The sequence below is a fragment of the Motacilla alba genome, chromosome 6 (genome assembly GCF_015832195.1).
Source record: "Motacilla alba alba isolate MOTALB_02 chromosome 6, Motacilla_alba_V1.0_pri, whole genome shotgun sequence".
In the NCBI taxonomy this organism is placed as follows: Eukaryota; Metazoa; Chordata; class Aves; order Passeriformes; family Motacillidae; genus Motacilla; species Motacilla alba.
Window position 1 is genome coordinate 1,683,224 of NC_052021.1, and position 26,782 is coordinate 1,710,005.

A 26,782-nucleotide genomic window follows, 5' to 3' on the forward strand; every position below is an offset into this window, starting at 1 on the left:
CAAGACACGCTGTGTTGTCACTATGAAGCTACCCAGATGGAAAGACAGGTCAGAGCCTCACAGCAAATGGTGTGCAGGCACATTTTCACCTTGGCTTCCATGTTCTGAATCAACAGAGGGCTTGTTTAGAGGCCTGGGTTATGTTTTCTGTAGGATATGACTATCAGTTAATTTATTTTACTGCCCTCAATTCCTCTTTGTCTGAAATGAATTAATAATGTTCCTGCCAACAAGGGTATTGGGAGTTTTACGTAGTCACTGCATGCTGACTCCTCTAATGAAAGTTTTAAAGAATGCAAAATATTGCTGTAATTAGGGTTTTACTTTATAACATTAAAAAATGCTAGCAGAATCATCAGAGGAAATAAGCATAAAATAATTTCAAAGTGTCTGAAGAGAAAAACCTGTCATACTCTTTATTCAGGCTCAAACTTTGTGTTCTCATTTAATTTGGAAGGCATTTCCATAAACTGTTTCTTAGTTTACTTTTAATGGGGTAAATAAATTTTTGGATGTGCCAACATAGTTTTCTTTACCTGTTCACAGAGCAAATTATAGAAAAAGATGAAGGCCCCTATTACACACACCTCGGGACAGGACCAAGTGTTGCTGCTGTGAGAGAAATTATGGAGAACAGGTGAGGAAAATTCAGCTTGTAATGTCATGGTATTTTTGACTGTCTGAACAGGGCAGATGTAGAGCTCTAAGAAAGGAAGTGCTGTGTTGAGCTTTGTTTTGTTGAACTTTTGTCAATACTCATTTGTAAAGTGTTTTCTTGTTCAGATGTGCATGAGGTGAGCATGAGCACTGCAGGTCCAAACTTGTGTGTCTTTTCTGAGCCCAGGGCTGGAGTTCAAGTGCAGTGTGTTCTGAGGTGCCCTTGAAGTCAATAGGAAGGACAGAGATCAGCAGCTGGCAGAGTAAGGTTTTCTGGTGTCCTACCTGTAAAGAAGCTGTGGCAAACTGGAAAAAAAAAAGCCATAATACTGACTGATTGCACTAGGATTTATATGCAGATAACATTTCCTTAGTGGCAGAGGTTTATCAGAAGAGAGATGTCAAAAACTACTCTTGCAAGTAGGGTTTTAAATTAAAAGGATTTTTTTTAATAAATACTTTGTTTTTTCTCTGTTCTAAGTAAAAATAAATTCATTAATCTTTTATTGAAAACGTTCGCTCTTTTAAAATTGTCTACACTAGTTTTAGTCGTGATCTTTTCTCAATGCAGGTATGGAGCAAAAGGAAGTGCTGTAAGAATTGAAGTGGTGGTTTATACAGGAAAGGAAGGAAAAAGCTCTCAGGGGTGTCCAATTGCCAAGTGGGTAAGTTTTTATATTAAATCAATAAATTTGTTTTGTGTGGCTTCAAATGATGTGTAGTCCTTGACCTCAAATCTAATCTGATCTTTAATTAAGATCTGATTTCTAATTGATTGAAAAGTCTGCCTGAATGATGAAGGAAAACAATTTTTTTTGGTTAAAATTTAAGGTATGGTGCTGTATGTTATGTACTGTGGTTTGAATGAGTGTGGAAGGGAGAGGCTTAACAGAGCTAGCAGAGATGAGCAAGGGTAGAAATACCCTGACAGTGTCTGACAGTTGGAGTGTTTTGTGAAATAGCTCATTGGGAATTGTGAAAGAGAGAAAAGAGATGGTTGCTTGGGGGAGTTGGAAAACTATCCAGGAACATTTAAAAAAAATTCTTCTCAGTTGCATGACCACTTGAAGAAAAGAGAGTGATGGAAGAATTTCAGTCTTGTATGCCAAGGGGTTCATTACTATTTTTGAGGAACTGAACTCAGTATTTGAAAATGTGAATGTTATGATGATAGTTTTCACCAAAGTCTTGTCTCACATTGCTTCAATGGAGCCAGGAAATGAGGTAACAGACACAAGCTCCAGGAGAGAGCTTGGAAAGAATTGATTGTCCTTAATCTTTGCTGAAACCACTGAGGGAGGTAAAAAGTAGACTGCAAATCTTGTAAACTGAGTTTTGGAAAATAATGAAAGAACTTGGTTGTTAAAAGAAAAAAATGTATTGTTGTATTCAGGACTTTCAGACTTGATTGAAAAAACTGTGAGGGTAACTGTACAGTTGGTAGGGTAGTGTTTGTAACTATGTGCCAAAATAAGGTCATTACATATTGTATGTGAGTAAATTTGCATGTTAAGCATTTACTGCTTGTGCTTGGAACAGTCAAAATGTGTTATTTATACTCAACACATAAACTTTTTTTCAGAAGGGAATCACATGTGTGCTTGTGCTTCAGATAATATTTAATACCAAATTCAGTATCCAAGAAAAAAAATTAAACTAATTTCATAAGCAACTGACCCAAAAAGAATGGAAAGATTTTTCTCAGTGTTTCAGCTAAGTTAAACAATTAGTTTTAGCAGAGGACAGGAGCTAAAAATCGTACCATAGAGAGAGTTGTGAGCAGCTAAAAGGAAGAGGGCATTTAAAACTGTTAACCTTGATTTTTCTGTTGCCAGTATCAGCATACTGTGCTTTGTGTAAGGCAGGAGTGGCAGCAGTTGTGCTCTCTGAGCATGGCTGGAGGTGTCCCACGGGAGTGTGCAGTGAGACACTCAGAAAGCCCTGGGGTGCCTATGGAGAGGGCTGGTTTAAGCTATGGGGACCTGCTCTCCAGTTAGATTTTCACCTTTCTGTATGAAAAATGTTTGTGAGACACAGCTTTAATGTTCATTTAACTGAAGTTCTAGGGAGCAGTGACTTTCTTTTGTGTGGATTCACACCTAAAGGGGAAGAATGTTTTTCCAAGTCTGCTGTTGTGTGTGACTGTTCAGTACAAGAGAGAGAAGGGAATCCCTGACATGTGAAGAACTGTTTCATCTGTATAGGATGCATATTTTGGATTGATGTTCTTGATGTGTTGCATTAATTTTTCATGGGCATTGCTACTTTTTATCCTTTTATGGAACATAATTGGGTTTTGGCTATAACCAAAGAAACTGGAGGGCGAGATTGGTTTCGAAGTGTCTGGAAAAGGTTTGCTGTGCTCTTTGATACCTGCAGCCACGAGCTCTGGAGCTGCACAGGGACCTTGACTTACTCATTTCCAGTGTCTTTTGGAACAGACTCATTTCTGCTCTTGCCCTTAGGGCTCCCCGGGGACTCACTGCTGAGAGCACTGGGATGGAGCTCTGCTGAAACAAACAGGATAGAAGAATGGAGCTAACCTGTTGATCACATTAAACTATTTTTTCTGAATTAATTTTCCCTATTTTCACTAGGTTATTTTCTCTTTTTGGTTTATTAGAAACATTTTAAAATTAAAGGAGGCATTCTGAAATGCCTGTGTTCATACATTCTTCTGTTAGTGACTGTATTCCATTATACTGATTTTCTCCTAAGTTATTTTCTCTTAAGTGACTCCCAAAATACACTTGGTGTGTTAAACGTCTTCTGGGACTGACTCCTTTCTTAGATTTCAGGTTGCCATAAATTTGCAGAATTATTGCTCTTTCACTCTTAATACTAAGCATCTCTTCTGTGTTTTTTTAATGCATTATATTTTAGGGTGATACTTTGCCCCTCTGGATTTGAACAAGAATGCTCCTCTTAGTTAAACATTTTGAGTAAATATTGCCCAGGGTTGGAAACCGTGTGCCTGTTCTATGTGTGGGTATCAGACTGACACCCACATGAACTGGGGAGATGAGCTTCTGATTGTTTTCACTGCACGAGGCAGCAACAACATTGCTTGACCTTTGAGTTTTTTTTCTTCTCCCTATCAAATTGTGTTGTCTCATTCGTTGTCAAAACAGAATTAATAGAGTTTTGTCTCAGATTCCTAATGTGTGGATACCTGTGTAGGGGAGAGGTGTGTGGTCAGAAAATACCTTACCGTCCTGGGACACTTGCTGGGGTAGATGGATGCTTCCTTCTTTTCTGTTTGGATTTCTTTTGCTTTGTCCAACTCATCATACTGTTGTGTAGTAAGTTAAAGAAAATAAAGCTTTGAAGTACTGAAATGACTGCCTGTCACTCTGAGTAGCCTGCGTGTGTAATGAAAGGTTTTGTGTTACTGTGCATCCTTAGAAGCAGCCAGTGGTGACTGGACTCACTGGTCCCACTGTTTGATCAAGAGCTTCAGCTGGTGACAGATGTGTTGTGGTTTGGTTTTCTCCTGCTCTGGGTAGTGGTAAAGTACAGTTACCTCAATTTATGTAAAAGGGTTGATGAATTTGTGAGCGGTTCTTGAGTGGCTCACTGTAGGCATCATCCTGCAGCACTGAAGCCAAAGATACATCAGTGCTGACCTCAGCAGGGGTTGAGATTTGGGTCTTGCTGGTTTTGGATTAAACTCATTTCCTGTGGCTTCCTTCTCCTGATTTCAGTGGATGTTGACTTGGATCACCTAAGGGATCATTGCTATTTTTTGCCTTCATTTGGAGTTGCAATGCAATTTTTAAGGCTCCAACTCTGGGGGAAAAAAAAAAAAAAAAAAGAGGGAGAAGAAATGACAAAAACCATCCAGGGCAGGCTGAGGTTCTTTTTGCCAATATTGTCTCTGTGGCTGATCAGTAGCACAAAGGTGGAAGAGCAGGGCAGTTGCCTCCCAGAACACTCCCTTGGTTTGCAGTAATTCACAGCTTTGTGCTTCCCTGAGCTGGAGGCAGAGTTTTTGTGTTTGGTTGCCTTACATAAATGTCATCTTCTCCCTTTCCTTCCTGTTCCCTTATGCTGGAGGTTAAAATGCAGGCAGTAATGACTTCAGCCAGTGCTCCGCTCCCAGTAATTCCTTGCAGTTGTTTTTGTTTTTTCACCGTTGCAGAGCAGCGATTTGGCATTTCCATAGCGCTTTCCATCCTTGTGCCAGAGTCTCATTCCTGCATGGTAATGCCCAGCTCAGAGCCCATCTCTGTCCAAAACCAGACCCACGGAAATGCTGAGCTGTGATTTGGGAAGTTTGAGCTGTCCCAGCGCATCGGCGTTCCCGAGTGATCCGTGCCTTGCCCACGCAGACGCACCAGGCTGATGCGATCGTGGCTTCAAGGGATTTCTTCCAGGGCCTTTTTACAGGGCTGAGTCCTCTTGGCAATCTTCAGACCCTCTGGTAATAAGGTGTTAAAAATCGAGACAATGCAGATCACATTTAATACTGCAGTTGTTTCATCCTTGAGTTTCTTTTGTGGGTGTCATCTGAACTTGCCAAACTCCTGCTTTTTGGGGGCAAGGAATGGGGGTTTGGGTTTTGTGGGTGATTTTTTACGATTGTCCTCTAACCACTTCTGTCGGGGCTTTAACTTCAGAAAAAAATGCTTGGATGTCCCCTGTGAAGCTTTTCTGACATAGGAATCTTTCCAAACTTCTTGTTTGTGAACTTCTAAACCTTATCTTCTCTGAATGTTTTTTTTTTCCTGTTTTTTTTCGTTTGGTTGGTTTTGGTTTTTGGGTTTTTATTAACAGCTGGGTGATCTTTTGACCTTTTAGATTCTATTATACTGGTGGTAGCCCTAATTTCTTTGAAAATACAGTTTTACGGTGCTTTTATGCCTTTTGGAAGTTGTTTCTTAGACTTTTTCATTCGTGGACTGTTTGCCTTTTTTGAGTTTTTTTTATTTATAGCTTGACAGATCCTTATTTTCTCTATGTTGGCTGTTTATTAGTAGGCTGTATAAAAAAATAGGAGTGGAATAAAACCAAATTAAAATCCTCATTACAGTCCTATACAAATGCAAACCTGATATTAACCACTAAAACGAATGTTTTTTAAGTAGATGTTTAGACAGCCCACTGTTATAATCAAGATTTTCTAGATCACTGAACTGGTAGGAATTTGTAACTAAATGCCAGAAACTACATTTTTGAAGTGCTGAGTGACACTCAATGACAATAAACTGTTCTACAGACGCAGAGAAGCTTTTTTTTTTTTTTTTCAGTTTGCTAGTTTGGTTTGAGTTGAGAAAGTCATTGAAAGTGGGAATTGAGAAAGTGAGGAAATGGAGAAGTTACTCCTGCTTTGACTCTCTCTCTGTTACTGTTAGTATTAATAATATTGTTATTATTATTATAGTAGTGTTAGTTATTAATTAGTATTAGTAATCCATTGAAGGAAAATGGCTCTGTGATGGTTATTTCTGTTCTGCTTGGCAGTTCAGGGGTCAGGAGTTCGGGTGCAGCCCTGCTTGGTAGGGGATGGTGAAGCTGTCATGTAATTTGGAACATGATTGGGGAATTTTTAAAATAGATTTGAAAAAGACTTTAAAGTAAATTCTGCTGGACTGTCTGTCTCCTAGACACAGATGTAAGTGGGATGTGCAGTTCCATTCTGCCTTAAACAGCCTACTGTACTTTGTGCTTTTATTTCAATTATTGAACTGTCTTTATGATTAAGTGATGTACCCCATAGGAGAAGTCTTAAAGGAGATAATTTTTAGCAGATTGAGAGGGTGGTGGGTGTTTGGGTTTTTTTTCACTTTTTTCGATGGTGTTTTATTAGAGCATCACTTTGTTGCCATGGTGTTGTACCACATTAAGATAGTGTGTGTAGCTGCGCAGGCACTGTTTTCACTGTTGGCTAAATAGAGAATTAGAGGAGTTTGTTTTGGACAGAAATGTTTGTAACATCACCCGAAGTAAAGTTGTTCTTTAAGTAGAAGCAATAAAGTAAAAATGAAGGAGAAAAGCTATGTTAAGGTAAACAAGAATGTTGATATTATCACTGCTTTATTTAAAGCAATGTGACCTCTGAACAAACATCCCTACCAAACCAAGTGCAGCTTTCCATGGCTGCAGTGTGGCAGAAGGGGAAGCTTGAGGGAGTGAGAGGGGAAGGGCCCTGGGAGCTAAGATGTGGGTTTTGTCCTCTCTTCTGCAGTGCTGGTGGAGTGATAGCAGAAGAATCACCTAACCCTGTGTGTGCTGCAGTCTGCTCATCTGTAACCACTGCAGCACCGGTGCCAGGAGCAACTGCAGAAGTGTTGCAGGTAGTTGCAGGTATTGCACATCAGTGGTACTCCTGCAGAAATGACTAAGGAACTTCACAGGATTGGATTGACAGCAGCTGTTCAGAGCCAGCTCCTTTGATGTAGTCTGCTAGCACCGACAAGAGAAAATTCAGCAAAGTGGAACTGATTTCCATTTTAATGTCTCTTAGACATGCTGAGAATAAAAGGCTGTAACATTTTCCAGTAAGAAAAGAGTTTTAATGTGATTTTGTGTGTTTAAGGGGCAATTAGGAAAAAGGCAGACTCACTTCTGTGACAAGCTGGGCCATTTGTCCTGCTGTCTGTCACAGCACCACCTGTCAGAGCAGCAGCAGGTTTGGACAGCACCTTGTACAAATGGAAGGAATTGTACTATTCATTATTTAGGAATCACTTGGGTCCTGTCCTGTATTGAGTGATCTCCAAACACAGTCTCTGTACACAGGCAAAATCTGCAGGTTAGAAAACTTGAAGCCACAGTCTCGCAAATGAGTTTCCTATTTCAGGAAATTACAGGGAACAGTTAAGTATGTTCTCACTTTCAAATCAATTGCTTATACCCTGCAAAGCAGACATAGTTTATTTTACTGAAGAAATTCAGAATGGGCTGGAGGGAGTACTGCAGGGGAACCACATGGAGATGAAAAATACCTAAAAAGGACCTTTTTGTTGGTTCTGTTGTTTTGGGGGAGTTTATCCAGTAATATACAGGAGTGTATTTAATGCAGTTAAAATTCTGGGCTCTTTGCTAGTGGTGTCTGGTTTTTATCATGTTAAAGTTAACACAGCTCTTCTGGTGATGGTAATTGGAAAGTAATTTCTCATCCATGTGGTAATTCAGCATCTGCTGCGCTGAGCTTCTGCAGGCTGACTCTTAGTCAGCTACTTTCATAAGTCGTGTACGTGCTAATTTAGATAGACTGGCTTATGTCTCGGGACATTTTTATTCACAGTGTTCTTATTCCTTGTTCTAGAGCTCCTGCCAAGGAAGTAGAACTGGAGCATTTGGACAGCTGAAGCAGGTTTTATTGATTGTGTAACTTCACTGATGCTGTTCATTGCAAACCGTTTAGAAATTGTTTGAAAAGAGTGGGAGACAGGAGCGAAACTGCTGATGATAAAAAGTTGTTTAGGATAGTGAAGAGGAGGGACAGGCATCATGAAGAGCAGGAAGGACTTGCAATCAGAACAAATGGCCATTAAAATAATAGCTAAAACTCACTCGATAATATAAAGTCCCACAAAAAATCAGCGTTGTGGTTTCATGTGCACAGTGATGGAGCACTGTTCGTGCTCAAGGTAATGGTTCATTAGACATCAGCTTGTTCAGCTGTGATGGAAACAGCAAAACAAACAGGTGGGAATTATTGGGGAGGAACAAAGAAATCGTGGAACATTGTTCTGCCTCTGAGAATGTGTGTTGCCCCTCAGGCTGGCTGGGACTGGTCCCCCATGTCCAGAAAGCACAGCAGAACTGGGAAAGGCAGGTGCAGGCTGGGCAGCCTGGCAGGTGGGAAGGGGAGAAGAAAGCAGGGCTCTCTCAAGTCTCCAGTGGCATGGAGAGCTGAACAGCAGTGTCTTACCCAGGCTCATCCTGGATCAAAACTAGAGGGCACTGCCAGGGAGAAAGCTATGCAGGAGGAAAATGCAATGTTTTTTTCTTGCACATAATCTGTATTTAAGCTTTCTTGGTAATTTATTGGATAGTAAATTGCTGCATAGATTTAAAAACGAGTGGAGAAAGGCAGAAAAGGCAAATCCTTAAAAAGCTGGAAGAGAGTACATCCCCTGAGCTGCTGGGTGGATGGCTGGAAGGTACCTGCCCTCACTGAGAACCATCTCCACATCCCAGTGCCTTTTTTGCTGTCCATCCATAGGCAGCTGCTGTTAGTCAGGCTCAGGGTAAGGCTGGACAGTCTGCTGCTCTGACCTTGTTCTTGTACTCTGCAATCCTTAGAATCCCTTTCTGTCTCTTGACTATCCTTTTATGCAAAGGTATGAAAAATCTTAACTTCTCTTGTTTATCCTGTAATTTGTTGCTAAATTGCTGGAACAAATTCTGCTGGGTAAGGCACCTTTTCAATAAATATGCTGTCGTTTTTAGCTCATGCTTTCTGGTAAGAAAATTGGGTAAGCCTAGACCTTTGTGGCTGTAGAAAAAGATGTAGCTGTGGAGTGTTGCCCTAAAAGCTGTTGATTGTGTTTGTGTCTCAGTTAGCTGTGGCTCATCTTGAAGGCTTGCTCACATTCTCAGATTCTGCTGTTTGAGACTCTCTGGGCTAGCTGATAAATTAATTACTTGAGTTGCTGCCTTCCTTTGGATGTACATATCAACAAGGACACCTGGATAGCTGCAGGAATGTGGAACATGATAGTGGTGGGTGCACAACTACAGCACCAGAGGGATGGACAAAACTGGGGTTAAAAATGGTCAAAATACCTGAGCATCCTGCCCAGATTAGCAACCTGCAGAGATGATACTGAGAGTACTGTGTGTCCAGTGTGTGAGTGCTCCAGGGAAGCTCTGTGGAAGGGCTGTGTCCCATGTCAGTGTTTCCTTTTGTCCCAGCCATGGTTATGGTCACACACAGGTGAGGGAGTGGGTAGCCTTGTCACTTCATGCCCTGTTCCTGAGTGCAGAGCAGGGCCAGTGGGGATCAGTTGAGCTTTGTGGAGAAGTTTGTTAGGTTTTGTTCTTTCCTGACATTCTGTGTTGCAGCTGAAGCAGATTATTCATTGTTCATATGGGAGTCTTGATGGAAACTTAGCACTGATGACATCGAGTGCTTGCTGAAATGAGCTCAGGGCTGATCTGGTTCTGCAAGCTCCAAGAAGCTGACCATGGCATCACAGAATCATCTAGGCTGGAAAAGCCCTCTCGGATCACTGAGTCCCATCATTAACCCAGCACTGCCAAGTCCGCCACATCCCTAAACACCCCATCTGCATGTCTTTAAAATTCCTCCAGGGATGGGGACTCCCCCACTGCCCTGGGCAGCCTGTGCCCAGGCTTGGCAGTCCCTTCTGTGAAGAAATTGTTCCTGATATCCTATCTAAACCTTCCTCGGGTCACCTTGAGGCTGTTGCTTGTTGCATTTCAGTGTTACATAATGCTTCACAAACTTGTTACAAGTCTGTTTTGTTGATTATGTTATTTTTTCAGTGAGTCAGACAGTCAGTCATGGTTAGCTTGTGTGGAAAAGCAATTGCAGGAGAAAGGTTTTTATTTTCCCATTCTAAAAACCTAGCTTTTAAGTTCCCCCACTTAACAAATGATTACTTTCTCATGCCTTTTAAATTCATTAGGGACTAAAATTAAACAAACTGAAGTATTAAATTATTTACTTTATCACTGTTGCTAACTACATCACAGAAATCATGAGTAATACCAAAAACCTTCGGACACAAGGTTTGCCAGCTGATTTCTACATCGTTCCCAGTCTGAAGAAACACTCCAGAGTTCACTTGTCCTGCTCAAAACTGCTTTTCTGTACATTTTGTGTGGCATTGCTGTGGATTTATTATTATAACACAAGACAGACTCATTATAGTGCTTCTGGGAGAATGTCAGGGGTAGCACGTGGAGGGAACCCTCAGTTCCCAGGGGAGGGCAGCTTGGCTGCAGCTCTGGCTGCACTGTCCCTGGCCGTGGGGCTGCTCTGCTGCAGGCTGGGGGCTCCTCTGGGCCTGTAGCAGGTGGGAGAGGTGCCTGATCTCCAGGGACAGGAGTGCTGGGCTGTGGAGCTGGGTGAGCACATGGGGTAACCTGACCCGCAGGAGTGAAATTCACCCAGCCCATAAATCCCTTCATAAATCCCTTTGCTGCCTTTGTGGCCTCAGAGGTGAGGGACTCTGAAATCTTTTGGGGTGCAATAAGAATATTGGATTCTCTGCTATATACATAATGAAGCAAATTCCAGCTACATTGAACTCCAGAAGAGTGTGGCATTGGTTTAAAGGAAACTATAAATTTTCTTTGTGTTCACTCGTTATTTTTCCTGGACACTCTTTCTAGTTTAAAGGTATAAGAGAACTTAAAAAGGGCAACCTGATGTTGTGCAGTACCACACTGTACTATTGAAGTTACAGCCTAGAAATAAATTCTTTAAGAAATAAAAAGTAAAAGCATCATTTCACACTGAGTAGTAAAATTAAGTTGTTCTGTCTTGAAGGAACTGTGCTGCCTCAGCAGTGTAAAACTCTCATTGACATGAGTAACATGTATTGTGTATCAGCCATAACAGATTTCTGTAAACCTCACCTAAATGTGGATGAGTTGGATTATCTTTCTTTCTTTATAAAACCTACTGAACTGCTGGGGAGTCACAACCAAGACTTCTATTGAGGAATGCTCTATCAGAAACATTTTACTCGTGTTCTCATTCATCTTAAGGCTGATTGTAAGAGTATATGATTAATTTGAGAAGGGCCATGCTTTATCTCTTGACACAAACTTTAAGCTTGCTTCTTCCTGCTCAGCCTGCACAGATGTTCTCTCCAGCTGTTCATCTGTTGCAAACCTTTTCATTTATAGATAAACTGTAAGTGTGCTTTGGTCCCTGCTTTTGATTAATCGAAATGACTTAGATATTCAGAGGTGATCAGGCTAAGGGGTCACATATGAATGACAGCTGCACATCTGGCAGCAAAGCAAATTTGACATCAGTCCAGTAGGGAATCTGCCTGAATGCTCAGATATTTGAAGAATTGAAAGAGCAAGTGAATTGTTGCCTTCCTGCTTTCTTGGCCCGTGCCCAGTGCTGTTGTCTGTTACGTGCAGGGGCTCTGCTGGTGGAGGGGTGCTGGGTGAAGGCCTGGCTGAGCAGCTGCATGCCTGGAGCAGGTGGATTGCAGCAGAGCTGGCACAGAGGCCTGCAGTGCAGGGCTTGGGCACACACAGCGAGAGCCACACGGGTCCCCTGCCTGTGTATGACAGGGCTGAGGAGGGTGGAGCCTCTTCTGCCTCCGAGAGGGCCAAGCCTGTGGCTCTGTGGGCCTCCAAGCTTCACACTGCGAAGTGACACCTTTGCTGGAGGCGCTGGGCAGGCTCTGCTGGCTAAACCACATTGGATGAATAAATAAACCTGTTTTCAAAGACTATGTTCTAGTATTACCTAACTTCAATGCATTTCTGGTGGTCTTAAATGCAGCTTGGTTTCAGATTGTGGCAAAAACCTGAATATGTGGGAGTAGGACTATAATTTTTCCCATTTTTATTCAGTGGTGTACTGTATTGTTCCATACTGGTTAGGCTGTGTGTGAGGAATAAGGTTGTTCTGTGTATCATACAGGTTAGCAAAAGCTTCAGCACCCTAAGAACTTTAATATAGGTAGTCATGGGGTATGTTCTGCAAAATCACATTCCTTCCCTCACTAACAGCACAGTCTGTTTCATCACTTTCTTCTAATTTTTCTTTGCAAGGTGGGAACCATCTTAGATACTGCTCTGTAACACTGGTAGCTGCACTAGCACATGCCTGCGTGTGCTTTGGGAGTGTGTTTTCACATACCTGCCTCCTGGAGTATTTGGCACTGTTTTCTGTCGGATTTTTAAGGTAATGTTAGGTTCTCAGGGGATCTGTTGTCCTTCTAGAGGTTATTTTCCTTGTAATGCATCTTCTTTATTGTTTATGTACAACACCTAAAGTATTACTCCTCCTGTAAAATGTACTGCTATTTCTACTGCAGGGAAAAAAAACCAGCACAAAATCATGTTCTACACCAGAGATGAGTGTGTGATGCTGTCCCAGTCCTGCTAGCAATGGACACTCTCTGGGCAGCATTTCTTGCTTTTCCAGGCCTTGTCCCAGAGAAGAGCAGCTCCTGAGGCGATGCCCGTGCTTAGCAAAGAGTAATCCAAACGTTCTTCCAGGTGATCCGGAGAAGCAGCGATGAGGAGAAGCTGCTGTGCTTGGTCCGTCAGCGCGCGGGGCACCACTGCCAGACGGCCGTGATCGTGATCCTGATCCTGGCCTGGGAGGGCATCCCGCACCTCCTGGCCGACACGCTGTACAAGGAGCTGACGCAGAGCCTGCGCAAGTACGGCTGTCCCACCAGCCGCCGCTGCGCCCTCAACGAAGAGTGAGTGCCTGCCCGGGAGCCCGCGGCGCTCCTGAGAGACCAGGGTTCAGCTCGGACATCTAAAGTCCCAAAGCGCCGCGGGCACTCCAGGATCGCACCTCGCTCCTGGCCTTCCTAGAGAAAAGGCTCTCAGTGGGAGCCGTGCGTGCCGTGCCCGAGGCCAGCGGTGGCCATGAGCTGCTCCTGGCTCTGCCCAAGCACCACCGGTGTGCCCTGTGCTCACAGCAGTGCTGACAGAGCTGCCGAGAAGGGGGGTTGTGACTTTGTAAAGTAGATGTGAGGCTGAACGCTCAAAACTAGGATCTTCCTCTGTGCCTCTGAGAGGAATTTAAATTGATTAGAGGATATGTTGCAACTGCAGTGCTGCCTGTGTACTGATTCCTGTGCAGCCCGCATTTAACAGACTCTGAGAGCTGGATGGGGACCTGAATCCAATGTTTGTGTTCTTAAAGGGTCTACTCAGAAAGTCAGATCAATTTGGGGTTAATGATTTTGCTGCACATAACACAAGAACCATTGGATTTAGGGTAATGTTGCTACTTTAGCAGGGCTATTGTTTTGGTTGAAGATGTTATCCAGCTGGAGAAGTCAAAATGAATGCATGGGTGTATTTATATAGCTGTAATTGTTTATATTTCTGTCCCAAATTCACGTGTTGAGGAAGTTGAGACTGTCTTTGTCGAGAAAAGTCTGCCTTCTACACAGGAGTGTTTTCTCAATAGAAAATACCTGGTTAAGCCATGAATTTCACAGATTCCTTTGTTATGCTCTGTATTATAAAAGAAATAGCAAAATAGCGCTGACCTAAAAAAAACCCAGACCCAAGAGCTGAGTTGCCAGCTGACCTGCTATGTCTTTATTTCCTTTTGTAGTCGTTCTTGTGCGTGTCAAGGACTTGACCCAGAAACTTGTGGAGCATCATTCTCATTTGGCTGTTCATGGAGTATGTATTTCAATGGCTGTAAGTTTGCCAGGAGCAAAAACCCCAGGAAATTTAGGCTTCTCACTGATGACCCTAAACAAGTAAGATATATTTTTTCTCATAATGCCTTTTCTGATGATTTTCAGAACTAGATATTCTCCACCCCTTCTCTCTCCCTCATGTATGTGTAACTTAGCACACTCACACCCAACAAAGTTTTTGTGACTATAGTATTTAGAATAAATGACACTGAGACTTCATTCAGTGGAATAATTACTATGTATTTATATACCATAAAATTATTCTTAATGCTTTTCTGCCTGCCTATTTAGCTCACTGTGTAGCTCTGTGTGAAGTTTTAATTCTTTGTAAGTAAAGGCCTTTTTTTAAGGGCCAGGCTTGCAGCTCAGGACTTCAGGCCTTTTGCCTTGGCACAGAAAATGTTGTACCTTGGGGTTGCACTGCTTTCCCACTGTTGTAGGACCAACTGACAGCTTGGGCTCCCGTCTGTCACCAAGAATAAACTGGTTTTTTTCTGTGGACAGCGTGGTTTTTTTAAAAATAGTTTTGAAGGAATTAATACACTAAAATGAAGTGCAGTGAAATGATACCATAATTGCTGCTTAGGAGTGTTAGTGATGCCATAAAGGTGAGGCAGCACAGAAAACAGTGATGGATTATGTGAAGTAACAAACCTCTAAAAAAAATTCCAGCCACATTAGTTACTTTCCATTGAAAATATTTTCCTGGAGAAGGAATAAAGCTGTTGTAAACTGGTAACTACTGCCTGGTGAACAGAGACTTCTCAGGGTGACTCCAAAGTGCCTTTAGTTCTGACTGTGGGTGTATGTAACCCCACTTCCCTATGGATCTCCTAGGTAAAAGCACCACATCTTTCCTAGCACAGCTGACGTGTTTTGGGCACTGTTGGGCACTCAGTACCAGGTTCTCTGCTGGGGTTACACTCCAGTAATCTTTCTGTGTACACACAATGTGAGACATCCCTTCTTCCTTGATAGATTCCTTGATTCACTGCAGGTAAATATTGCTCCCAGCTCCCGACTTGTTGTCCTGAAAGAGTTTATGAAGTATTTCTCATGCGCGTGAGTGCAAGCCCTCAGTCTCTCCCCTGAGCTGTGGGGAGTCCGTGGCACTGTGGGTACTCACAAACCTCATTGGGGCTGAGGTGGGGCTTCTGCCTCAGCACAACACACTGCCCTTCTGCCCTCCCCACTGAACACCTTCCTGAGGCTTTACTGCCAAACCCAGCTCTGCTTGTTTCAAGAGGGAATTTGTTTTATAAACTTCCACTTCATAGGAAAATATGTTTATTGGGCATCCTTTCATTTTAGGGATCCCGTTCCTTCTCTGTCCTTTGCCACTGCCTGTGTGCTTAGGTTCTCCCTCTGTATGATGCTGTGCATGGAGCATTCTATGCATGCATTTTCTCTGCAGCCTTCTGATGCTGAATGAGAGGAGGTTAAGGGTTTAATACATTGAGGAAAGAATGGTTCCTAGGGTCGATATCCTCCTGGTAGGATGGATAATTAAGGATACATTAGCTTCAGTGTGGTTCAGAAAACCTTGTGGTAGCCATTTACAGCTGATAAAACTGGGTTTAGTACAAGTTAAAAATACAGCATCATCTTGTAATGTAACATCCCATTGAAAAAAGCAAAGTCTCCTGGTGTTTATGTTGGTGTTTACAGTGTGTGGTGATAAGTGGGTTTTTTTAAACAAGAAATAACAGCTTGCTTCATTTTGCCACTGTGCACTGTGAGAAACTGAAGCTGCAGTTGTCTCTCAAAGCTTGGTCCTTGGAGGAAAAGAAATTAGGGAGCCTGTCACTGCCCTCTGCTTTCCCAGTTGGTTGGTGATTTTCTTGGAAAAGAAAAACAGAATAAGAATTTAGGGATGGTTTCTACAAATAAGAGCTTAAATATGACACTGCTGTAGAAGCCCACCCAGCTAATTCTGTGTTTATATGGATTAGCCATATAAAGGGAATATTATTTCTGAATCTAGTAGTTATTTCTATTAAGTCCTGATTTTTGCCCCTCCAAAGAACAAAGTAGTTATTAAACGTTCCTGTTAGAAGTTCTGCTGCAATATGAGAGAAGACCTAAGAGCTGAAGATAAATGCTGTTAGGAGTTTCTCGCATGGTGTGTCAGCATAGACTAAGGTCCCATAAGCAGAACACTTACAGAAGACCTGGGCTTCCATCCCCGGTCAGCTTGGGGTATGGTTTTTCTCCTCTGGATGTTACTTCTGTGTTTTTGCGTGCAACAGACCTCACTCCTTGGCTGCGTAGGGAAAATTATGCAGGAATCAGTTCCTGTGTGCTGGGTTGCTTTGACCTAGCAGGTATCCTCTATTGTTACTGGGCTGATTTCTGTTTAACAGCTTTGATGGTTTAGTCATGCAAAAGCAGGCATTTACGGTTAGTGACAAAGGGCAGCAGAACAGACGTCAGTTGAATAAAATACGAGGTAGAAGCTGACCTGTTGAGCATCTCTAAACTGGCTGAGATTCTTTTAAAGCAAGCTGCAGCACCGAATGTTGCCTTTCCCTGCAGGAGGAACTTCTTGAAAATAATTTGCAAACGTTAGCTACTGATGTGGCTCCGGTTTATAAGAAGCTTGCTCCAGAAGCTTTCCAGAACCAGGTGGGTGTGTGAGATCCAGCTCTGATTAACAGTTTCAATCCAAGGAGCAGCCCCAGAGCGTGTTCTGGGTGGAGCTGCAGCCCTCCTGGTGGCCATGTCCTGGTGCATTTGGCAGGTTTCCATACGCTGCCCCTCTTTACTTGAGGTGCTTAAGTAGAGCCATATTTTTATATGTGAAAATTGCTTAGAGATAATGCTGTAAATTAAATGTTTTACTGTCCAAGACATTTGATTGTGGCTGACCTGATTATCTCGTTGGCATCCAGCCACAGGTGTTCCATGTTTCATGGTAAACATGAATCACCGAGTCTGCCTGGCTGCCTTGATTCTGCCACAGAGGTGTTGGTGGCTGGTGGGGTTGCACGCCCACGCTCTCAGTGCTGAGTGTCTGCAGTTTGTTCTCCTTCCAGGTGGAAAACGAGCACATGGGCCCCGACTGCCGGCTGGGCTGCAAGGACGGCCGGCCCTTCTCCGGCGTCACGGCGTGCATCGACTTCTGTGCCCACGCCCACAAGGACACACACAACATGCACAACGGCAGCACTGTGGTAGGTACACAGCACCTCTCACTGCAGGCTCCAGAGTGCTGCTTGCGGGTTCATTTCCATCGAGGTTTTGAAGTTGTTTCAGAATGAACTGCGTGTTGCCATTTATCGATGCCCATCCTATTTGCATATATTTGTCACTGTCTGCAGAGAAAATGAGTTCATTTAATTGCATGACATATCAAAAGGGGGGTGGGAGTGATCCTTCCTACAAAATACCTTCATTCTGTGAAGACTCCTGGTCCTTTGGAGAGGCCTGGCCAGAGGGCAGATCAGTTATTCCCAGGAAAGGGCTGATGTTAAAGGCAAATGATTGTCTAACCAAGGAGCTGTACAGACCTCTGTAGAGGAAGAGCTAAAGCAAACTGATTAATTAGTAACTTACCTCCCCCAGGCTCACCAAATTCACTCTTTCTTGCACTGGGCACTTAGCAGGTTTCATGTTCGTGTAGTTACAGGTCAGGAAGTAGACAGTGTGGATCGTGGTGGAGCCAGGTGACCATTACACTCTTTAAATCTCAGTAGGAAAGGAAAACCCACAGATTGGTGTGGCTGTTGTATGAAATACCTTGATGGATTGCCAGTGAGAAAATTGGTTGGGAATTACTCAATTAAGTGATCTTCTAGAAATTAAGACCATAGTGTTGAAGAAAGCCTAACTCAAAGCAGAAGAGATAAAACTGGCAGTATTCTTTGAGCAGTTGGAGCATCACAGTGCTCTGAATAGTGAGGGTGACTTCTTGTACAGCAGTGCAGGTAACAAGAGTAACTTTTCTATCAAAGGATGTATATCTGGAAAAAAATCTAAAATCCCTGCTTACTCTAGAATTTCTTTTTTTTTTTTTTTTGGAAATGCAAACTGAATTATTGTGTTGCTGTGATTCAATAAAGTGTTGCATTTACACCTATAGTTAACACTGAGCATTTGTATGTGACAGCAATGAAATGACTGGTGCAGTTGTTTTAATGTTAATTTTGTAAGGGGAACAAATGTCCATTCCTTTGAAGTATGGTAGCAGCTCTGGGAATCCACCAGGAATGCCAGTCCTCAATAGACTATTATTTTTGCTTAGTGTTGGAAGTATGCATTACAAAATTGCTTCTGAAGCATAGGAATTTGTTGCACTTAAAGATTCTAAACTTGAAAATGAGACCTCCTTGTCAGACAAACTACATTATATGCTTTTTGATGAAATTTAGTTTAGATATTCTGAAAAGAATAATTTAAGTGCCCCATTACCTCTTAAATTAGAGACAAAATGGCAGCTGAGCCTGCTACTCATTTTGCCATACTGGATCCCAAAAAAGTCATAAGTTATGGCCAGAAGCACCTGGAGGGACAATTAAACCTTTTTTGTGGAATGTATTGGGGAATAGTTCTACAACTGCATTTAAAGTAAGCACCTGATGTCGTTTCAGCTTCACATGATCCTTGCTGGTGTTGATATTTCATGGATTAGATGTGGTGTGTTTGCAAGTAGTTCCAAGTCTCAGAAGCATGGAACAACTTGTGCAAGGTCACTGTATGCTTATCACTATCACTTTCTACCAAGTTCTGCCAAATTTTGTCAGTTTTTCAGAACAGGACCAACTGATTCTAACTGCTGAATACTCTGCTTTGCAATCTGGTTTACATGGGTAGCTCACTCACAAATAAATAGTGCATACCTGTGTTCTCTTTATTTAGACAGGATTTATCTTTATTTTCGTATACTTGCAGCAAGGGGCTCTTTGTAAATAGAAAACAGCTGTAAGTATCAGCACTCGAGTTTACCTACTTGAATTGGGACATTATGAAGGTGGATTGGTGTTGGGAGTTACCTGATGGTGTCTGTGCAGCCTCCCCGGTGAGGAGCTGGGGTCACAGGACACACAGTGTTTGCTGTTCCTGGCTGTGCACAGGTACAGTCACGTGAATTGGAAGCCTAACGCAAAAAATGTTGGTTTTTGCAAACAGGGGGGCAGGACATGCTGGGCTTGCTTCAGTCCACATTTTCATGACAATCAAAATTGGGGTTGTTAGTTTTGGCTTATAACCAAGTCTGGTTAATACCATAGGAAATTTAGTGGTAAGGACACAAAAAGAAATGAGTACGTGTGATAGCAGCACCTCCTGCATTCCTGTCTGGTTCCACAAGGTGCTGTGTGACTGCCTACTTAGCTTAAAATACATCATGATTTCTTATAAATCACTGATCATGATGGAGGGGATATTTACATAACTGTTGACGTATTTTGTCTGTAAAATGTACTGAGTGCAAGTACAATTCTGAGGTGACAGTTCTCACAGAGATTGCTTTCTCATAATGTGGTAATGAACAGACTGAGAACAATTTGCCCTGCACTAGAAACCTCCAGCACCCATGACTTTACTGTTTTTCACTTTGTTTTTTTTAACTGCTTGTCACGCCTTGCATTTTAAAGTCCGTACAGGGTGTACTTGTCATCCTGGCCCCTGTTAGTGTTGTTAAGATTTCCTCCCTTTCCCCTTACAGGAACACAAAATCTTTATTTATAAAATCTAAAGTTCTTCTCGGCTCAAAAGGTTAAAGTAAATGCCTTGTAAGTTGATAATTGCAAATGCTGCTGGCTCTGTTATTATGACACCTTTTCATTTTCTCCCTTCATCATTGGTAAATCACTTTTACTGCAAGTACCACAGGAATTCTGCATGGGGCACCCAAAGAAAAAGAAAACCAGAATCTACTCAAATTGTTTAAACCAGGCACATAAGTTCAGCAAAGGACTTAAATGAGGTTAATAATACGGAATAAGTTTACTGTACACTTAAAAGCATATATTTAAAAACATTCTTGCACTTTTCTCAGAGTGTGTGTGTTTGATCAGCTGCATTATTTGCATGTGACTCTGAAAATTAATCATCCTATAAGGTTGTGTTAGCAGCAGGAGTGTCTTGGAAATGCCCTTTGGAGGTGCAAGAGAGAATAACAGACCTTAACTTACACAAACTGGGGATCACCAGTACATAGTAATGCACTGAAGATTTGAGTTGCTAAACATTGTTCCTGGCTAGCAGAGTCAAGCTCTGAATTTACACTTCTGGTAGAAAGCTAAAAACAAACACTCCCTGCTTGCTCTGTAGTAGAATGACAATTCTACAGAGATGTAAACTAACGGGTTTGTCTGAAAGAAGCAAAAATAATTTCTACCTACAAACTGAGTTTTCAAAGAACCTTTAAGGCAATAAATATACCATTCATTTTTACTCAGACTCTTTTGTCATCTCTTAACGTTCTGAGGGCCACTGGTGTGTGTTACAGCTGCAGTGTTAGGGTGCATGTTCCTTATGGGTATGAAGCCAAATGAGCAACACAGATAAAAGCTGTGTAGTTACTGATGGAGCCTGTGAAATGTAAGTACTTTTGTTTCTTTATCAGATTAGCTGTGAAGGGTCATGTTCTTCATACCTTGGGAATCCATTTAAGGCACTGGCAGTGTTCTTTTTGGGGTTTAAAAGTGACTGGGACAAAAAGGCTGTTGCTGGTTCTGCAGTTTGGATGTGGGTGTTGCTCATCCACGGGGGCAGGGGGCCCTTGTTGCTGGGGTGAGGAAGGAGAGAGACCAGCTGCAGTTCTGTCTAATCCCTGCTGCCCCACAGTCTGCAGCAGGAAAAAGGGAGGAAAAGAAATCTGTGCTTTGAGGGCACCTGCAATATGTCATTTATTACTGGCAGTAGAGCTAAGTACTGACAATCACCAGTCTGTCAACAAACTCTTTGGGGTTCAGATAAAACCCCCAAACCCTCTGTTTTGCCATACCTTGCTGTATTTTGGCAGGCACAGCCCATCACACGCCTGGCACAGGGCTCCAGGCCCTTGCAGTGCCTGTGCATGGTTACATCACATTCTGCCCCCCTGCTCACTTGGGCGGCTGCAGCAGTTCCAAGTGCTTCAGCTGGTGCTTCAGCTTATCACAGACAGGAGGAAAGATGAATCCCTGGGCCTGTAAAGGAAGGATTTCTGTTCGGTGTTTATGCTGTGCAAATGGAGAAGCATGAGAGGTTGACTCTGCTAACCTGTGAGCTCCCAGAGAGCAGTTCCTGTGCTGTACCTGTGTCACCTGTCTGATGGCACAGCCTGGGGGCATGAAGTGGGCAAAAGGAAGATATGTTTGGTGTTCCCTCCTCTGGTTTTGACCTACATACACTTGTTCAGGGTAGACCAGGCCAACAGAACAACGTGGTTTGTCTTGGCTGCAAAGGAAAAGCAAAGATGTTTTATTCATAATGGTGGGCAGGGCTGCAGCAGTCCCTGAGTCCCCAGGGGCACCCACTGTGTCCAGCTGCACAGGGAGGGGTCTGTAGGAAACCTGATTCCATCTCCCAGGTTTGGAAAGGCTGTTTGACTGCTCTGCTGAAGCCTGAATGTAAAACATCTGTTATTATGACACAGTGGAAAAGGCTCCATCATTTCTACATGTGAGGTTCAAGAGGACACAGGCAGATCAAAGAGACCCAGAATAACACGTTGGAAGCTGTGTGGCTACAGATGGACGTCTGGAGGGGATTGCACTGAATTCCTGGTGCATTTTGAGTTTAAATGAAGGGAATAGTAATCAAGTTTTATAAACATGCAGCTTTTACCATGACATCACTAAACCCAGAATAGGTAATGAGTTTGATCACCAAGCACATTGGAAACCTAAACAAACCCTTTGGCCAACATTTCTTTGGCCTTTGAGCATCCTGGATGACTTAGCTGCCTGTTCTGGAAAAAGCAAAGTAGCAGGATATGCAGCTTCATGCTGTAAATGGCCTTTAACAGACTTGATGGCTTTTTCATGTTTTGTTTCATTTTGGTCAGTTTGCAGCAGTGTCAGTACCGATGGAAAATACTGCTTTTCACTTCTCAGCAATGGCTCCTAAGTTCCTTAACGGAATATTTTGCACAGATTTGAATATTGGAATATTTTTTTAAACAGATATTTCTCGTTTGATGTTATACCACCTTTAGCTATAAGTTTTTAGCTAATCTGTACTACCTTTATTTATGTCTGGTTTTCTCATATCATTATTTTCAGTTATCTGTTTGCCCTAGCACCCTCACTTCTATGTTAAAATATATTAAGGTGGCACTAACTGTGAAAGTGTATATGTATTAAAATTGGTGTTGTGGTATTTAGGCTGTAGATGTGCTGGTCTTCAGATCTGGATACAATTTTGGTTATACATTGATTTCCTAATTTGTGTTTGAAGTCAGTATTTAATGTACAGGATGTGCTGGAGTTGACAGTACTTGTACCACAGTTTTGTCAATGTAGTACAGCCCTCATCTTGTTCAGTTCCTCAAAACAGTTCTTCATCTTAATTGTTCCACAGGGTGTTGGCTTTTGCATGGAATTTATAATTGTAAATTGGATGAGGGTCTCAATTTTCAAAATAATAAATATTGTGGATTGAATCTTCAAGACTTCTTTCAGACTAGTGCATAGTCCAGACACAGGCTGCACGTGGTATTCTAAAAGACCACTGCCCATTTTCTGATGCAAACAAGTGGGAGCCAGGCCCCTCCATGCTGACTGTATTACTGCTTTTGTTTATAATTTAGCGAGGGAGAGTGCACTGGGCTTTCTAAAAACATCACTCATATATCATCATGCTCTCTGTATGTCCCGCCCTCTCACCCTCCCTGAATAATGTGGCATCTGCTGGCCAGTTTCAGCCAGATGTCACTGAGCTTGGCAGAAACAGAATTGTCTTTGGAGGTTTTGCAGCTCTTGCCGTGAGCTGTGCAATGTCACTGCTGAGTGGGGGGAGCTGGATGCAGGGAGGAGGTGGCCCCAAGCCTGAGGCAGGCCTGGCTGGTGCCCAGCAAGGTGGGAGCAGGGAGCCCTGCTGGGCCTGGGGCTGTGGGAGCAAAGTTCCAGTCCCTGCTCGCTGAACGACTTGTTGTTTTTTCTAAATCTGCCTCCTAGTGCAGAGGCTGCCCAGAGGAGGTGAGTACCTCAGTGAGTGCTACAAAGCAGCTGCTAACTGCCTTGGAGCCCCTCTGCATCCCTTCCAGCTGCCTCCTGAAAAGCTCTTCCTTCTCTCTGCCCCTCAGATTTCCTCCTTTCGCTGCTCTGCAGCTGCCAAGCTTTGCATAGAGCTATCGATAAAGCCCAAGCCACCACGTTTTTGGTTCAGGATTTTTTAGTTTGTGGTTCTGTACTTTTATTTTTCTAGAAATAATTGTGTGATGCCTTTATGCAAAAGCTGTGCTATGAAATAAGAAATGTTTGGGGTTTTTTCATCTCCGAAGTAATAACATTCTTCTCCTCTGGAATGTTAGGAATGGTGACAAGACTCTGGGAAATCGGATTGACTGTTTATGATAGGTGTCAGATTCAGCCTGCAGATTGATGGAATGATAAGCTTCCATTTAGGGAGTATCATCTCATCCCTGGATGGTGCTCCTGTTCCTTTATGTGTGTAGTAAGTAGCTCCTGTGGAACAGCAGCTTCCCTAAGCCGTGGTACCCACGTGTGGCTTTCCAGCCACGTAGCAGTCCCTTGGGAGTGGAAGTGCCAAAGCTGCTGAAGGTGAATGCTGGTACAAGTGCTCAGGCGCACGGAGCTGTTGCCATCCCTTGGGATTGATGCCAGGATCGCAGTGCCAGCGTCAGTGCTGCTTTCCAGGGGATGGGCTGGTATTGGTAACAGCTGGGACTCAAGGAGTGCTGGAAATGTCCAGCATTTATAAGGACAACAAGAAAACTATTGCAATAAGCTGGAATATGTATTCACATTTCTGATGTGTGCTCGTCAAACTGGATATAATCAGCACTCTGCTCTGGGCTCCAGAATCTCACAGCTCAGAATAACAGGAAGTAGAGCAGTGGCCTAAGAGAACATTTGCTGGGTCCTGTGAGTTAATTACAGCAGGGTGTTGATTTAAGAAAGTGTTGAGAGAGGGAGGGAGTGAGAGCTGAGATTTGCAAAGCGTATAGAGCAGTATGGGTGACTGTTTGTGCTGGTTTGGGGTTTTTTCATTTATCAGCCAAAACAAAAACCAAAACCCAATTCCAAATCATGGAATGAATTCCAGATCATAAACACTTTTTGTTTATTGCAAAAATCATTTTTCATATTTTGTAATCATTAAAACTGAATCGGAACATAATACATAAATTATGTATTTATGTATTAAAAGTAATACATAAATGATGTATTTATGTATTTAAAAAAATCAGAATGCTTTGGAACTTTACAGTGTAATTACAGCTGAGATTGTTTACCAAGGTCGGCATATATTTGTGGATACTGTAAGCTGAGACAAAATTTCACTTTCTTGTCCAAGACACGTGCCTTGATCTTAAAGGACTAACAGTTTTTCTGTGTCATCGTAGACCAAACAATGATTTGTCAGATGTTTGCATTTGAAAGCCCCACAGAAAGCCCCTCAGCACTGAGGCCATGGAGTAGGAGTCAGCAGTGAAGCCTAGGAGGAGTGCCTGAGCCTTTATGTGACTGGTGCTTTGTGTTGTGGGTTATTTGTGACCCTTCTGCTCCTGCCAGGTCTGCACCTTAACCAAGGAGGACAACCGGCGAGTGGGGGTGATCCCGAGCGATGAGCAGCTGCACGTGCTGCCTCTGTACAAGATCTCCCAGACAGATGAGTTTGGCACCGAGGAGGGCCTGGAAGCCAAGATCAAAGCCGGAGCCATACAGGTGCTCACCGCGTTCCCCAGAGAAGTGCGGATGTTGGCTGAGCCTCTCAGAGCTACCAAGAAAAAGAAACCAGACACAAGGAGGACCCCGACTGAAAAGCAGCCATTAATAGATAAAAAATATTCAACACCAGTAAAACTGAAAACTGAAGCCCCAGAAAATCTTGGCAACACTTTGCATTGTTTAGGTGAGTGATACTTGGGAAATTCTACCAGTCTGTTCTGATTCCGTGTTCTCTTACACATCTGTTGGGAGGGAAAAGCCCCTTTAAAATGAGCCACTTGTATATTCTGCATTTTAGGAGTTAATGAACAAGTCACTGTAGCCAGTGTTGTCTCATGGGGCAGAAAAAAACCTCAGGTAATCACCCAGAAATAGTTTGTTGGTGGTCTGTGAACACCTATGAAGTATTTCCAAGTTCCCTTATTCTAATAAATAATGGCAGTTCGACCATCTTGAAGGAATGTTGGAATGTTGACCTAAATAAGCAACTTGAATTTGTGTCACTTTGAAGTACAAGAACTGTGTTCTCCACCTCCTATGGCAGATCCTGGCTTTGTCAGAATCTGAGCTGTGATACTTCCCTGTCAATGGCATGAGCACTGCTGCCCAGCAAGAGTTGTGTGAAGTGCCCCAGGTTTGGGCAGTGCAGATTGTCCCTGCAGGGCTGCTGGCAGGAGCAGGGCAGTGCAGTCTGGCAGCAGCCGGTGCCAGGAGGCGCTGGTGGCTCCTGTGCCCCAGGGGCTGTGCGGGGCTGGGCTGTGCGGCGCTGCGGGGCCACGCTGCCGTGCCTGGTGTCACAGCCTGGGTCAGGCCTCCGAGGCAAGGGCTGCTGGATGGCACTGGCCCGTCATGAGAGGCAGAAAGGAAGGAAGAGGTGGAAGAAGTCATGGACTTAAACTTTCTGATTAGCTGGTGAAAAATAAATGCAATTAAAGCACAGCCTGTTAGGAAGAAGAGAGGAAAACTAGCCCATCTGCTGTAATTTTGAATTTCATTTCATAAGAGACATCCAGACCTCTGTGGCATTTTTAAGGGGAGGAATAACAGGTAAATGTGTTTCGAAGAGTATCTGCGTTTTGGGGGGATAACGTTCACTAAACAAAATCCATTTGCTATGCTTCCATAATTGAGTGCCGAGGGTTGTTAGAACTTATTTTCACAGAACACATCTCTCTCCTGAGGTGATGGGGAACACGATTCTCAAATGCTGTGTTTAAAATCTTCAGGGAAGAGGCCCTGCCCTGGGGTGGGGGCTGTTAAAGTCATTAAACACTTTGTGGTTTATTTCATAGAAAGGTTTAAAGAGTTGATGTGGCCTCCTCATGTCCCCATGCAGCTTTCGGTTTCTGCATACTAACTATTGTGCCTGTCATTATCTCACTTTGACTTTTTTGCATTCCTATGGGAGGAATGTTTTTATTTCATCACTGATTTATAAATCACTAGGAGACAGAGTAGAAGAAAGAATTACGCTTCTACGCTGTTTAGAACAATTAACCATTCTGTGTATTTAGGGGAGAAAGAAGAAACACTGACAGTCTTCTATGAGAGTAAGCAAGAGCTCTCTGTGGGGTGCCAGGCTGCCAGCAAAACACAAGTAAAGCCATGGCAGAGCATGGTGCAAAGCCCATCAGAGTCCATGGAATTCTTTACTCCCCTGGGGCTGAACCTGCCCATGAGGAGAGGCAGCCATGGCAGGAGCCTGTTCCCAGTCCAGCCCAGCAGCAGGCAGCCGTGGCTAGAAATTGGTTAAGGGCTGACAGAAACTGAACAACGATGCCTGCACAGAGCTGAAATAATGAGGCAATTAGATGGAAAGATGCAAGACAGCCAAATCACATGACTCAAAATCCATTTCATAAGGGTGGGTTTACCTGGAGCACGTTGCCAGATACTCTTTTTTTTAAAAGGCAGTTTCTGAGTCAGTGTTGGAATGCATGAATC

At 43.0% G+C, this 26,782-nt stretch overlaps 1 protein-coding gene across 3 annotated transcripts in view; it reads left to right on the forward strand.

The window, feature by feature from the left end:
• TET1 (tet methylcytosine dioxygenase 1) overlaps nucleotides 1–26,782 on the forward strand; it is a 72,510-nt gene that overhangs the window by 34,675 nt on the left and 11,053 nt on the right. For all 3 annotated transcript variants that reach the window (XM_038140343.1, XM_038140345.1, XM_038140344.1), the window contains 7 exons: nucleotides 547–637; nucleotides 1,229–1,322; nucleotides 12,826–13,034; nucleotides 13,907–14,057; nucleotides 16,533–16,622; nucleotides 17,033–17,170; nucleotides 24,683–25,022. In XM_038140343.1, coding sequence (XP_037996271.1) covers nucleotides 547–637; nucleotides 1,229–1,322; nucleotides 12,826–13,034; nucleotides 13,907–14,057; nucleotides 16,533–16,622; nucleotides 17,033–17,170; nucleotides 24,683–25,022 — 1,113 coding nt within the window. The remainder of the gene's footprint in view (nucleotides 1–546; nucleotides 638–1,228; nucleotides 1,323–12,825; nucleotides 13,035–13,906; nucleotides 14,058–16,532; nucleotides 16,623–17,032; nucleotides 17,171–24,682; nucleotides 25,023–26,782) is intronic.